At 46.7% G+C, this 15,831-nt stretch overlaps 1 protein-coding gene and 1 long non-coding RNA gene across 4 annotated transcripts in view; one reads left to right on the forward strand and one right to left on the reverse strand.

Annotated features, from left to right (window-relative positions):
- Positions 1 to 6,080: 6,080 nt before the first annotated feature.
- Positions 6,081 to 13,158, forward strand: LOC119807522. The gene is made up of 3 exons (XR_005284311.1): positions 6,081 to 6,281; positions 12,541 to 12,779; positions 12,963 to 13,158. It is a non-coding gene; the product is annotated as an uncharacterized LOC119807522 (long non-coding RNA).
- Positions 11,289 to 15,831, reverse strand: part of Etv6 (ETS variant transcription factor 6) — a 237,420-nt gene continuing 232,877 nt past the window's right edge. For all 3 annotated transcript variants that reach the window (XM_038319522.1, XM_038319524.1, XM_038319523.1), the window contains 2 exons: positions 15,367 to 15,467; positions 11,289 to 12,002 (listed from right to left, as the gene is read on the reverse strand). In XM_038319522.1, the coding sequence (XP_038175450.1) occupies positions 11,897 to 12,002; positions 15,367 to 15,467 (207 nt within the window). In that variant the 3' untranslated portion in view covers positions 11,289 to 11,896. The remainder of the gene's footprint in view (positions 12,003 to 15,366; positions 15,468 to 15,831) is intronic.

Here is a 15,831-nt window from a genome sequence, read left to right on the forward strand (position 1 = left end):
ATTTTAAACATGGTTCTGATTGTCAGATGTGTCTCAAGGCGCTAAAATAGCCATGTAGTTGCTTAGAAACCAAAGGTCCAAGATATCTCAGCAACTGTCATTGAGTGATTTGCTCAGTCCTGAGTCAATAGCATCAGATCAGCAGAAATTTGGTGCTGGAAGGACGGTGTGGATTGTGGGGAGGGGTGAGATGGCAGCAAAGAGGGAGTGTAACATGCTTTCTTCATTGAATCATTTCAAAGTGCTCCGAGGAAGCTAATACGACATGAAATCCCAGCTCAGTTCTGGGCGCTAGCTCAGTCAATGAAATACTTGCCATGCAAGCATGAAGTCCTTAGTCTGATCCTCAGAACCACAATGAAACCAGACAAGGTGGTATGTGGTTGTAATCTCCGTGCTGGGAAGACACGTGCTGGGAACTTCCTGGCCAGCCACCCTGGCCTAGTCAGAGAGTCCCAGGTCCTAAGGAGAGAGAGGCCATTTCAAAAAATTAACATAGCTGGTGCTAAAATGGTATCATCCTCAAGAACGGCACCAGAGGTTGCACACATACATGAAAAAGTACACATACACATGAAAAAGTACACACACACACACACACACACACACACACACACACACACACACACACGGGGCAGGAGAGCTCTGAGAAAAGTCACCTGGTTTTACCGGAACCAGGGAAGCTACTGTTCCTCCAGCTGCCCCATCCCAGACTAAACGGGATACTCCTGCACCCTTCAGAAAGGAAAGTCAGGTGATTCTCACAGTCGGACCAACTTCTGAGGCTTCCTAACATGGCTCTCTTATGCTCAGGGCTCCTCTCGAGGCCAGCCTGCTCTACAAGAGCTAGTTCCAGGACAGGCTCTAAAAAAAATAAGCTGCAGAGAAACCCTGTCTCGGAAAAAAAAAAAAAAAAGTAACTCTTATTTCCTGGTCCTAACATTGAACCCAAATAACATAATTTTGTATATAAGAGTGGAGCCAGGGCAGCCTTAAAAAAAGATAAAACAAAATTTAAAAGCCACAAAGTAATTTTAAGTTACTTAAAGCCTACACATTTCCCACAGCTGTTGAACTGGAATGAAACAATCAAAATATTCTCAGTGAACCAGAGTTGAGCCAACATTTTCCTTGGGCCAACACCATCCCCACAAGCAAACAGCTCTGAGGGCGGAGGAACTCCTTGGCTCACTGAAGCTAAAAACATGGCCCCAAGTAGGGAAGTGCAGTGGGCAGGACTGGTGGGTGTCTGGCCTCAGACAACTGGAGACTGGGAGGCTCAAGGTGGTCCCTTACCTGCCTAAGCTCCTCACTTCTGGTCTCAAACATGAAGCAGTTGCCATGGTTCCATGGTGTTCATGGGAAAACATGGAAACAAGCATTGGAAACTTGTCTTTGGTGAAGCATCTCAGCCACGGGATGTGATGTGCCAAGGTTTTCTCTGGAAAGACTCACTAATCAGTCACAGCCAGCCTTCGGAGACAGGCACTATCCTTACATCTTTAGTTTACATCTGGGGAAACTGAGGCAGGGGGATCAAGCCAACTGCCCAAGGTCATATAGCAAGTGAGAGGATGTGTGTGGGGGTTGAGTCCAGATGCTCTGATTCAGGATTGGGCTTACATCACCATTCTGCCCTGCTGCTGTCCAGCGCCAGTCTAAGCAAAGGAAGTTAGTCAGAAGGAAACTAGAAACTTGGGGTTGATGAGCCCAGGGCTCTGTATTTCCTAACAGAACTAGCACATACAGTTAGACAATGAAGTCCAAGAAGACATTTTCCGAAGGGACAAGACCAGTCTCCTCTCAAGCTCTGGTCCATCTCTGATGACAGTTTTACTCCTTAGCTGCTCTCAACTGAGGAGCCAAGTTCTTAAGAACTTGCTAAAACCTGTAACTTACTCCCCTAGCCCAAGGCCCACTGTTCAAAGATGTGCACTGCTTCTACTTGGAATCTGCCAACGTTCTGAGGCCAACTGACTCAGTGACCAAAACTGTTTGGGTTTATGGTCTACGTATCATAATTTTTATTGACGTTTGTGTACTGTGTGAATGATGAGCCCGTGGAGGCCAGAAGAGGGAGCCGGATCTCCCGGGACTAGAGTTAGAGATAGTCATGAGCTCTGTGTGGGTTCTGGGAATTGAATCTTGGATCTTTTGAAAAGCAACCAGTGTCTTAACCACACATCCATCTCGCTGACCCTAATTTTTATTTTTTGCTGGTCTGAAACTATGTAACCCAGACTGGCCTCAAATTCATCATGATCCTCTGTGTGCTGGGATTATAGGTGTGTGTCACTATTCTGGCTCTACCAATTTAGAAACCCTTCCCTCGGCTTCCCAAGAGACTGCCTCATTTAGACATTCCCCAAAGAGAGGGGAAAGGAAATATGAATTACAGAACAATGAAAAATGTTTCACCAACATGGAAGACATAACTTTAAAAGACATTTTGATGATGGTTTTTCATTCCAGGAGATGTGGAATGTGTCTCTGCTTTTTCTGCGCAAGTGGCTTAACACTCTCCAGTCCCGAATGGAAAACGATTGTCTTCTGAGTTAGTGTGAGACGAAGATGTGAAGGTATGTTTGAGAAGGTGATAAGCTTAGTTTGTGCATAAAAGAAGCACTCTTTTTATCAGTAGAAAATTGCTTGCTTTCCATTCCAGCTTTGTCAATGTGAATCAAACTGTCAAGCAATAGCCTACAGGTACACCAAATCACCTCCCTGCACCAAGCTGTTATACCTTTTATCCAAGGCTGGGCTTTTTTCTGCCTCCCGCTTCCTTCTGGGGCCATTTCCTCTCAGCCTTTCATTCACTGTGAGAAATCTTCGTGCCACACACAGCACAGCCGAGAATGTCTTGATTCACGTCATGATGTGTTAGGACTGCTGTTTTCGTCTAAGAACCCACAACCCCAAACCCTGTAATAAACACCCTTTACTGGTGACAGCCACCAGTTCCCATTAGTGCTATTGTCTACACAATTGCCTAGAGCAGTGGTTCTCAACCTGTGTCATGACCCCACTGGGCACTGCATATCAGATATCCTGCATATCAGAAACTCACATTGTGATTCATAACATTGGCAAAATTGGTTAAGGAGTAGCAATGAAATAATTTTATTGTTGGAGGTCCCCACAACATGAGGATCTGTGTTAAAGGGTCGCAGCATTAGGAAGATTGAGAACCAGTGGCCTAATGCCATGCACGCTGGGTCTCCAACAAGGGCCATGAGCTTCTTGGGTTCCTTTTTAGGGTGTCGTTAGTTGACAGCGTTTTTGAGAGCTTTCATTCATTTGGATGCCCTGAACTGGTGGAAATCACAGTCCTGGGGTATTTCGGGATGTGGAGAGAGATTTGTGCTGTGTCATATGCTGTCTAGTAGCATCTCACTTCATAGTAGTGCTCTATTTATCCTGGGGCTCCAGTCCCATGTCATGTTCTTGAAGACAGATCCCATCCATCTACCACGCAGCCAGCATGAGTTTGGTTGATCTAAATTGCTTATCACTTTAAAGAACTTCCTTCCTTCCTTCTTTCTTTCCTTCCTTCCTTTTTTTTGATACAGTATCTTATTTATATTTAGACTGGCCTCAAACTCTTGTTCATTCTCCTCCAGACTCCCAAATGCTAGGACTATAGGCATGTGCCACTATGCTCAGCTAAAGCATAATACCCTCCCCCCATTTTCCTTTTTGTGTGTATGTGTTTCTGTGTATGTTTGTGGTCTATGTGTGTGTGTGCTTGCTCAAATTTATGTGTGTAGGTGCACATGCCTGTGGAGCTGAATACCAGAGGTCTATGCTGTTTATCTTTCTCAATTACCATTTTATTATTTGTGTATATGTGTGCCTGCGCACGAGGGCAGACTGATGCATGGTCACATGCACGTGTGTGTGTGTGTGTGTGTGTAGGTCAGAGGTCAACATCAGGTGTCTCCATTGCTCTCTACCTCATTTTTCTGAGACAGGCTCTCTCAGTGAACTTGGAGCTCCCCAGTTCAGGTAGACTGACTGGTCACTGAGCCCACAGGCTCCACCTGTCTCTGCCTCCCTAACACTGGGGTTACTGACAGGTGCCACCACACTACAGGGATGCTGGGGGATCTGAACTCATGTTTTCATGCTCATGTCTCAAGCACTCTACCTACTGAACCAATTTCCTTGCCCCAAAGCAAACAATGAATTTTAGCAAATTTGCAGATTTCTTTAGCCATCCCAATGATCTGGTTTCAGAGTATCTCTTTCTTTTCCTTCCTTCCTTCCTTCCTTCCTTCCTTCCTTCCTTCCTTCCACCCTCCCTCCCTCCCTCCCTTCCTTTCTCCCTTCCTTCCTTCCATCTTTCCTTTTTTCCTTCCTTTCTTTTTAAAGATTTTTTTTTATTCCATATACAGTGTTCTGCCTCCATGTATGCCCGCACACCAGAAGACGGCACCAGATCTCATTACAGATGGTTGTGAGTCATCATGTGGTTGCTGGGAATTGAACTCAGGATCTTTGGAAGGGCAGCCAGTGCTCAAACCTCCTTCTTGTTTCTGCTCAAACTTCTGCTCACTTCCATCTCTGTGCTCAGGAAAATGTCTCTGATTGTCTTGACTAGAGTTTCAGTATAAATGGAGCCACGCACAATGCCTCTATCTTGACTTCTTTTAATGTAACATAATGCCTTTGGAGTTCATTCCTAATACTGTCAATAATCTGTTCACTTTTTATTGCATTGTGTGGCTATTGTGTGTTCACCTTATGAACTTACCAATGGAAGGACATGTGGACTATTTCTAGTTTGTTCAGAGATTCATAAACCACATGTTCTCCGATACAGTGTCTGGGATGGCTAGACACAGCTGTCAATGTGATACAACCTAGAATCGCCTGCCTGAGAAGTCTCAGTGCGGACTCTGTACGTTGGGCTGGTGTACTTATTCTCTCTCTGCTCCTGGATGTAATGTGACTAGCTGTCTTAAGTTCCAGGAGCCTTGACTTTCTCTCAGTCATGGATTAGAACCTGGAATTGTGGCCTACAATGAATCTGCTCTCCCATAACTTGCTTTTTGTCAGGGTAATTTAGTACAGGAATGAAAGTCAAAGTAGAACACAATCTCATGACCAAAGCTCTGTCCTCAGAAGATGCTGCAATGAGGCTGCTAGTTTGTTCCTGGCTACTCAGTTCTGAAATAATCACACAGAAACTGTTTAATTAAATTACTGCTTGGCCCATTAGCTCTAGCTTTTTATTGGCTAACTCTTACATCTTTATTTAGCAAATTTCTATTAATCTGTGTATTGCCATATGGCTGTGGTTGACCAGCAAAGATTCGGCATGTCTGTCTCTGGTGGTGGCTCCATGGCGTCTCTCTTCGACTCTGCCTCCTTTCTCCCAGCATTCAGTTTAGTTTTCCCTGCCTAGCTCTATTCTACCCTATCATGGGCTCAAGACAGTTTCTTTACTAACCAATGGTATTCACAGCATACAGAGGGGAATCCCACATCAAGAAGACTCTTGGAGGGCAGTGCTAAGGGAGTTTGGAGAGAGAGTGGTCTCTTGTTTGAGATGTCAGGCAGTATTTCTTTAGTGGTTCTTTACTAATGGAGACTTTCTCTTCTCTTGTAGAGGTGTCTTCTTATAAAAAAAACCCACCTATTTATTTATTTTATATACATAGGCAGTGAGTGTACATATGCTCAAATGTGCAAGGGTGCATGTGCATTTCTGCACATACACACGGGGGGTTAGAGGTTGACACCACAGCCTTCCTTGATCATTTTCCACCTTATTCATTAAGGTAAGGTCTCTCAGATGAACTCGGAGCTTGCTGAGATAGCTAACAAAGGCAGCCATCATGTCCAGGGGATCCTCCATCCTCTGCCATCTAAGTACAGGGATCACAGGCAGTCCGCCACCTGGCATTGACGTCAGTTCTGGGGTATCTGAACTCTGGTGCCTCACGCCTGCATTGCAAGTGTTGTACTCAATGGGCCATCTCCCTAGCCCTGTAAACACTGATAGTGTGGACACTGTCCAAAGGTTGTGAGCTTTGAATGTCAACATCATAGGCAGCCCAGATGGAAGATCTGCCCATCCATCCTTATGCCTTTCAGAGCGTCGGGGACAGTGCTGCTAGCTCTGTATCTGCACCTAGAGCTTGTCTGAAATGCAGAGTCATGCTGAGGATGGAGGTCAGCGGTAGAGCACTTGCTCGGCATGCACAAGCCCTGGGTTCAGCTTTCAGCATCAAAGCGGGCGGCAGGGTACAGAACCTAAATTCCACCCAGAGACTACAGTAAGTAGAAAGGCTCTTCTGCCCATAGATACTGTACTAAAACAGATGTGGGTCCTAAAACGTTATTAAGGGAGCACAGATCAGGACTTGTAACTCAGCAGCTAGAGTGCTTACCTTGAACGCCCGAAGTCCCGGATTCTATCCCTAGCACTGCATCAACCAGGCATGGTGGTCATGCTTGTAATCCCAGCACTTGGGATGGGAGCAGGAAAGTCAGAAGTTCAAGGTTATCTATAGCTGCATAGGGGGTTGGAGGCCACCCTGGGCTACATGAGGCCATGTCAAAACAAAACAAAATTTTTTTTTTATATCCCCAGGTGATTAACAAGCACTTTCAGGCTGGCACAGTTGTGGTCTAGCCTTGTGCTCCGAGGAGCTCTCAGCAAACACCCAGCCACATATTCATTCAGGCTCTGACCAATAATTCTAGACAGCCCACAGACAAGACAGGTGGCAGCGCTCCCTTCCTTTCTTTTTAGATTAGGGGGATTGGACAGGCGAGTGGGTGATAAGTGACCGTGCAGTTTGCAAGGGCAGCTCACCAGCTCCAGCTGCTCTTCAAAAGTGCTCATCTCTAGAGCAGATTGCTTGCTTAAGAGGTTTGGATAGAGCGTGCCGACTTTCTGTACGATTGTGCGTCTGCCTGGCCTTGTTCTGCGGTCCATGTCCGTTTAGACATGTGGCTTGACTGTGTGTACACACGATACAAATGAACCACCATCACTTCGGACGCTGGCAGCCCGTTTATAGCCTGGTGAACAGATCAACCAGGAGTGCCAAACCTCAGCACACAGCAGCACTACCTGGAGGCCCAGACATTCTGGAGGTGCCACCCCCAATACGGAATTCCCAACTGACAACCTGCATTGCTAGGAACTCCCAGACGGTTCAGATTGAGAATGACCAGAAACTGCAGTCAAAAGACACTGCAGCGCCCCAGAAACTGACGTAGTCTAAAGCATTCCAGCCCAGGGATACCCCAGAACAACACAAAGAGAGAAGCAATCTGACTTATTCTGAGATCATTTTAAACTCCCGTGTTCCAAACCTACTGTCTGGGCTGCTGTGAAGCTGCCATTTGCCTCCTTTCCCGGTCTCTGAATCTCTGTCCATTATGCTGGCGAACAGATACTTGCGGGGCCTGTTGTGTGTGATCTGTAGTGTATTTTTTGAGATAAGGTCCCATACAACCTAGGCTGGCTTTGAAGGTGTTATCAGCTGAGGTAGACAGCAAGCCCCTGATCCTCCTGCCTCCACCTTCCCTGTGTACCATCATAGCCTGCTGTGTGGTTTGAGTTTGAAATCTCAGGGGCTCTCTGGTTGGTGGTCCTACCAGTATGGCAGAGACAGTGCTGTCTTTTGACCTTCCAGCTTCCGGAGGGCTGGGTCTGGCCATGGACGCTACCCTCACACTTTTGTGTCGACTACCCTGCAGGTGCAACCCAAACAGGGTTACTCAACCTGCTCCCACCCGACTGTTCAGCGACCTGGTACATCCTTGGCACAGGTGACTTGAGCTCCTTCAGGCAGATCTTTCCACCTGTGGCAGCCGCTCAGAGTCGTGATCTGCTGTGACCTTCCTGGGGCCTCTTGTCTAAAGCTCTCTGCAGACTGCTGGGCAATGGCAGCTTCCTGCCAGGAGAAACCGGGACTGCACTTTATTTCATAATTGAGTAGACAGGATTTACATCATCACAGTACCTTGCCTGTCTGACTCCATTTCATATTATTAAAAACAGAGACTTGGAACTTTATTTTTTTTTTATAAAAAATTTATTGAGATGATGTAATTATAGGCTTTTCTTTAAAAATTATTTGCAACTCACTGGCCCTGAGAAAAGGCATTTTTTTTGTTTGTTTTTTTCTTTTTTGTTACATTCATTTGATTCAGTCCCTTATAAACCCCACACCTCATAAACAAGAGATTAGAAACTAAACAACAACAACAACAAAAATTCATTCTAGATTTATCTGGCTTGCAGGTGGGTGCAGTCGCAAAGAGAAGTCTTCAGAAGAGTGTTCACTTGCGAGGGTGAGAGGCCGGGAGTTCGCTGTTGTTTAGTGTTGATGCGGATGGGGCCAATAGAATTCTGGGTTAGTTCCCTGTGCCTCGCGGATGGGCAGGAGCCCCGGGTGGTTCTCTGTGCTCCTGCCCCACTGGCTTTCTTGTGTCACTCAATTTATGTTTCTGTTCAGAAGAGGAGCAGGCTGAGCTCCATCTAGCACCGAATGACTGGGCAGTGCAAACCACCCTTTGCGTCTTTAGTTTCTCTGCTGGGGATGGATCAAATGGGGCTTTAAACCAGTATAATTTCTAGCTGCAATCTAAACACTCAGGTTGGAGCCCGATTCTGTTCGTGTCACGCTATCTGCTCCCAGGGTAAGTGACATGACCTCTCTCAGGTTCTCTTCTGCCAACAGCAGTGGATGTGCCAACACGTGCTTACGGTTGGATCCTGACAGGGTGAGGAGGCAGAGTGGCCGCTGCCATCTAATGCCAGCTGAAGTGACATTCTTGTCTGGACAAGGGATTAGTGTGAAAGATGCTCGGTCAGAGGGGAAGGAGAAACCGCCAGCAGCCTATAGCTTGTTTTGTTCTTTTCTTATGAGGCCCCTTCTCCTTAAGAAAACAAAAAAACAAAAATGGGTACGGAACATTGGTGACACTGATTTTGGATGTCACTAAGTTGCTTTGGATCAAGAAGATCTGAGAGAAGTCACTGTCAACGTCTAACCCCTGCTTTCTTCCGATGGAGACCTGAACGACACGGGACAGAAAATTCCAGGACCTAAGTGACAATGTCTACCTTCCACATGGCAAGGCTTTCTTGCACATTCCTTTCCTGACCCAACCCATGAAAGCCACAGAGAAAGGCCACCTAGTCATCTGATACATGAGCTCTTGGTTTGGTTCCATCACCTCTTAAACTTAACGTTGAGCTAGAAGATCATGGTGGATGGAAAAAACCACACACACACACACACACACACACACACACACACACACAAACCCAAAAGCCCTCCTAGTGGCATTCCCTCCAGGGTGTGATTGACTAAATCTGAACCCTCTGAGTCTGCAGCCTGAGAGAGCACTATACCCCTGGTGACAACACCGGCCTTGTCTTCTTTCCAAAAAAATGAATGAGGACTTTTGCAGTTAGGAGAACCAGCGTAAATCATTACTGTAAATATCGGTGGGAAATAACAACCGCACTGCAATGAGCATTTCCAACGTAAGTAGCTGAAGCTGCCGTCCCAAGCCTTACATACTTTCATATGCTTTTAATCCAGGGCCCTTAGGGAACAAGGGAATTTCCTTCCCCATTCAATCTGGAAGATTCTTTGGACAGTGAGAGACTGGGTTCTGCATGTGGGCAAAGTGGCCAGAATGAGGTGTCTTAATCTCTCATTTCATAGCCATACACAGGACCTCAGTCAAAACAAAAACCAAAAACCCACCCTTTCTCTCTAGTTCAACCCAGGGGTTCACACAACATAAGAATTTGGCTTAATCTCCCCACTTGAGATAAGGTACCAGTCATTTTAGAGGCCAAGAAAAAAAAAAGTATCGCCTGCTTTATGTCAAGAAACATAGCGTGTGGCTCTCATCTCCACCCACGAATGAATACTAAGCCTAAACCCTTCACCCAGAAGCTCACTGACCTCTTGGAAGGCAGATGGGGGAGGGACTTGGGAGTCACAGCCAAGACTAAAGCAGCCTGATCAACTCAGTTCCAGTATCTGAACCACAGTCTGTCTGCATGTCTGAGAGCTGATGTCTGGTGAGTGAGGCCCAGAGGGAAATGCCTGGGCACTCCTAGCCTCTATGTTACTCCTAGCCTCTATGTGCCTGACTTGGAATGGTTGGAGGATAGTTTCGCTCTGCGAGCTTCACCTGTGTACTGCCTCTGGCCAAGTACACACACACCAGGAGCAGGGAGATGTTCACTCAGGGTGTGAAAAGAGGAAAAAAGGAAAGACAAGCGGTGGTTGATAAGTTAGGCCTCATCATCTGGGTTAAAAACATTGCCGTTCAAAGAGTTCATCTGGACGGTTAAAAAAGGGGAAAAAAAACTGGATGTGGTGGTGCACACCTTTAATCCCAGCACTCAGGAGGCAGAGGCAGAAAGATCTCGGAGTTTGAAGCCAGCCTAGTCTATAAAGCAAGATCCAGGACCGCCAGGGCTACAAAGTGAAACCCTGTCTTGAAAAACCAACAAAACAAAACAACAAAACCCAAATCTCCCTTTAAGCTAAACAGCCGTCTAAAAATCTCTGCTATCAAAAGTCCTAAGGCATAGCATTCCCCTCATCTTAGAAGATACTACCGACCTTATGTCGAGGTGAAAAAAGCCACAGATATGTCTTCTCGAAATACAGCGATGACAGGAGCAGAAATGAGGGCTTTCCCGTCTGTGCTGGTTGTGCATATACTGGCTGTGGCCGGGTCTGCACACCAGGATCCTCTCTTCTGTGTTCTATGTTCAGTGAAGACCAGCAAAGAAAAGCAACAAAAGGCTAAGACCTGGAGTGGGGGTGGCAGCAATCCCACAAGGGCAAGAAGTCTTGGGAATGAAACCGACAGCTTTGCTTTCTCCCCAGCCTCCACAACCTGTTCCTCACTGCAGAACAGCTCTGTCTAGATCCTGGACCACTAGGTCTGGGTGAGTTTCTCATATTTTCCCACTTTGTGGCACTCTGTTCAGTATAATCCCAAGCTGCCAGGGCCTTCCACATCACTGAACCAGCCTTTGGCCTATCTTATAACTGGACCTCCACTGATCTTTCTGAAATACAGCAGCATTTGTGAGGTGTTTGATCTCCTTCAGATGGGTGCCCCAGGGGTCTGGTTGTGGGCTGATGGCCACGGAACAGCCGGATCACTCTTTAGCTTAGGTGCTAGCGAGGCTAGGTCTGCTAAAAGGCATGTGACATGGACCAGCAGGCAGAGAAGGCAGGAGGGGGGCAGGATGAATGAGAGAAGGAGGGCAGGAGGGAGACAGAGAGAACTTTCTCTTTCATTTTTTTTGAAAGTATCTCTCCCTTTTTCTCATCCAAGACCCAACTGCAACAGGACAAACCTGCTCCATGTGGCAGGAGGAAGAGGAGCCTGATCCCTTCTGCAAGTCTCTTTCCTGACCAGCTGAGCTGGCCGTACTTTGTGAGATTTGCATAAAAAATAATATATATAATAGATATATTTCCATAGGAAAACAACATGTGATGTCTTCCCCTGTATGAACGATGAATAGTCAAACTGCATGTTCTTAAAAAAAAATAAAGAAAAAAAAATCCAAAAACAGAAACAGAAACACCGTGAGACTAACAACAGGTGCAGGGTGAGGGTGAGGTGCTAAGGACAAGAGGTCCGAAGGAGACGCAAATGTGACATGTGAGTCTCAGGCTTGTGCCCTTCCGCCAGAATTCCAGCCCCGCCGTTGCTGGGTGGTTTGTCTAAGGTGCTCTGGGTCCCTCTCAGTCTGGAAGAGAAGCATTCCTGCCGTTCCTGGGCCTCTTCTTTCTTAGCCATCCTCAGTCCGCCTGCTCCAGCACGCCTCCAGCGGTCCCCGTGGGCAGGTGTCTTCTTGGCCAGCCGGTGAGGCCGTGGTGGGTCCTTAGCATTCGTCCTCCTGGTACGATTGCTCATCCAGCTCCTGAGACTCGAGGTGCTCTAGACGGTCTGTCCGGCCACTCATGATTTCGTCTGGGGTTTTCATGAACCTTTGGGGCAGGGAATGAAAGATTAGAAGAGTCTGTGTTCCCAAAGATGCACAGTGCAGGGAGGGAGCCTGGTTGCGAACGTCCCGTCCTTCCTTGGGGGTGGGGTGGGGGGTGAGGCTTTCTTTAGCCTCCAGTGTCTGCACTTTTCCCGTTTTCCACGCTCTGCCCCGCACCCGTGAACTACCGTCAAACACGCTTTGCTTCTCATTATTCCCCCACGGCAGAGATGATGCCGTCTCGGACCCACCTGCCATTGCCCTGTTTGTGCACTGTTCGTGTCTGTTAACTCACCATTCCTGTCTGCCAGTCCTGAGAGAAACTATGGCTCGTGCCTTTTTTTTGCAGATTTTCAGCATTTTTTTTCTGATCTGGAACCTTCTGGACTTTTTCCAGAGGTGCATACCGCAGTCAACCTAAGCATCCCGAAGCATACTGGCCACACTAAACTTTACTTAACTGCAGTGAGCCATATACCAACAAGCCATCATTCTGTCCAGTCTGGCTTCCTCTCTAACAGCTCTTCTCTTCTCTTGCTCAGAGCCTCTCCCTAGATTCTAGAGGACCGTCCACAGCTACTGACATTCCTTTCTGCTCCAGATGGCTAAGGTCCCCGAGCAGTGCATGTGACAGTGGCTACTGTCTGTCTTTCACTTTCATCTTCTTGCCAAGACTTTTCCCTCAACATCTGAAGTTGCTCAAGATCCTCCCAGGCCAACTTTACAGATACACTGTATTCGGCCTTCAAAACCGCCCTGTCCTTCAGGCAACTTTGCCACGGTAAGCTTCTGATATTCCATACCAGATCAGTCATTAAATGTTTATTGAAACTTTCCCTAATGTATACACAGAGTTAAATAAAATCTGAAGACTCTGCCTCCTAGGAGCTCTTATGGTTTAGTTGTGGTGAGGAAGGCTTCGCACATACTATTTTTTAAAAAGATGATTTATTTTTAATTTTAGATGCAAATGGCATTTTGCCTGCATGCGTGTCTGTGTGATGGTGTTGAATCCCCCGGAACTGTTACCACAGACAGTTGTGAGCTGCCATGTGGTGCTGGAAATTGAACCTGAATCCTCTGGAAGAACAGCCAGGGCTCTTAACTACTGAGCCATCTCTCCAGCCCCCACTCATATTATTAAACTATACTATTCACAATTGCTAAGGTGTTTTAAAGATTTATTTTTATATATGTCTATGTCCTGTTTGAGTTTATGTGTGCTGTGTGCATGCAGGAGCCTGAAAAGAGGCCCAAAGAGGGCATCAGACACCCTGGCACTGGGGTTATAAGTGGTTGTGAGCCATCATGTGGGTGTTGGGAACGGAACCTGGGGCTTTCACAAAAGCAGTAATCACTCTTAGCTGATGAGCAATCTTTCCAGCCCCATACATACTATTAAAAATGAACACTATGGTGTGCTCAAGGACACAGGGAAACCAGGACATGGTAAGGTGGGTATCTAAGTGTGGTTGAGCAGCTCTGCACAGGGCCTCAGAAAAGACAGTCAACTTGAGGCGGCCTTGAAGGTGGGCGTATGTAAAAAATTAAGGAGATATATATGTCTGGCAGAGGAACTAGAATGCATTTCCTCTCCATCATATATTTCATGAATGCATTTATCACAGACTTCAACCTGAGACAGGCTGGCTATATCCCTGGGAAATGCAGCTGCCAGGCTCAGGCCCTCAACACAGAATTGGAGAGGGGCCATGCTGCAGGGCCAGTAGACAGTGCAGTGAAGTAACTGACTTGGATACAGAGAGAGTCAAAGATGGCTCCAGCTTCAAGATTATTTCAACGGTGATGGTAAGCTGGTGAGAGCAGAGCATTCTGGGCGGAACTCCTCAGCCATGATGCCCGCCTTCAGAAACCATGTCTGGAGTACTAACATGGTATTAGTCGGCACTTCATACAAAAATCTTGGAAATTTCAGGAGGGATTTTAGAGTTAGATTTAAGACAAAGTTGAGCACAGTGGGATCCAGTCGTCTAGGATAAAAGAACAGGGAACTAACTTTGGGGTGACAGATGAAGAAAAGGTGTGGCCTGAGCTGGGAGCAGGGAGCACTCTTCTGTATTTATTACGTCTTACTGCCATTTCTTCAACAGTCTTCTCTGTTTCTTTTGAAGATGATCACGACTGTTACTGTCCCTACATTGCCACTCCACCTCAGTGATGATGTCTGTCTTTACTTGCTCTCCTAATGAGTACTTTCACCCGTCCACACAACCGCTCATACACAGTGATGTTCTCCTACCTGTACACAGACGATCCAAATCCCCATCTCCAGCCCCATCTGTCGCTCCTTTTGTCCTATTTGGCAACACCTATAACCTAGGGTCCTACTCACCCATCTGCTTCCTCCCGCCCCCTCAGTGACCGACGGTGTCAGGGTTCCATCTATGCCATCCGCAGTGGCCCTTTAGACCCTTCCTCCTATTCTACTGCTGGGAATCACAATCTCCATGGTAACTGAAGCAGCTGGAAACCATTAGCTATGGGGAATCCGAAAAGTGGGGAGGGCAGCCTGCTTCAGGGGTTTTCACACTTCTCTCACCGATTTGGAAGACATACAAATCGAGGGGCTCCGTTGGTAAAGCACTTGCCATGCAAGCATGAGTTCGGTCCCCACCCACACAGAAGGGGACACGGTGGCATATGCTTAGTAATCCCAGCTGCTAGGAGATCCCCCAGAGGTCCTTAACCAGTCTACGCCAGTGAGGCCTCATCTCAAAAATCAAGGTGGATAGAGCCCGAGAAATGACATCAGAGGTTGACCTCCAGCCTCCACATGCATGTACACACATGCGAATACATACACATAAACAAAATCTTTATGAATTAACGGTCACTCTTATTTGATGAGCTATAATTTGGTATTTCTAACTCCACCACGTTGTATTCTCTGTTTCATTAAAAAAAAAAAGGCTATTGCTGACCATTTACACCCACACAGTGACTCATTGTGGGTCACGACCTGAAGCTAGACAAAGCAGCTTCCAGGTTTGGTGACCTGGAAGTTCCTGCTTAATCCATCACTTTGCTATCGACAATAGTTACTCTGATGGCTCCCTTAACTCCACCAGACTTCAATGTCTGATAATGCTATTTGGTCACTATGTTATTTTAAAGGTGAGTCACTCAGTGTTGGCTTTCATACAGGGCAGACTTAAGCAAAAAGAATGATTTTTTTAAAACCTTAAATCCTAACAAACCAGCACCCAGTTTCCAATCAATGGTATTTGCAATCATGGCTTTGGGTCTCAGCAAGGCGTGTCAGAGTTCTTAACCGTCTCCCTCCTCCCTCACACGTAAGGAAAATCATATCCTCCCAAAAGAAGGAAAGGAAAAAGAGGAAGCGCTACCTGAACAAAAGCCTTTGTCCGGGCTCCTTCCTGATAATGTTTAGCTTGTAGTAGTGGCGCAGGGCTCTGGACATTTTCTCATAGGTCATGTTTGTTCTGTTCTGTTTGTTCAAAGGAGGAAGGGAAAGAGAAAAAAAATAAAGCACAAAGACACAATGAACCGAGGCACAGAGAAGGCACCAGGCGGCTATTAAAAAAAATAAAGGCCGTTGAGTCGCTCCATACGGCCTCACCGGCTTGGGAACTCCACCTGCGAGTCTGCTGCCTGTCCTCAGAACCACTGTGGCCAGCCAAGGGTCCCTCTTAAACTCAACTGCCCTACTTGAGTGCTAACTAGCCTAGTATATCCCACGGTAACCGCCCTCATTTCCTTCTCCCGAGACGGCGCCTAGCTTCTTCTACCTTGGGTGGGAGACAGGTGGTTCACATAAAATCTCTTTTTTGTGTGTTGCAATGACGTTTTCA

This window comes from Arvicola amphibius, chromosome 2 (genome assembly GCF_903992535.2).
Source record: "Arvicola amphibius chromosome 2, mArvAmp1.2, whole genome shotgun sequence".
NCBI classification, from domain to species: Eukaryota; Metazoa; Chordata; class Mammalia; order Rodentia; family Cricetidae; genus Arvicola; species Arvicola amphibius.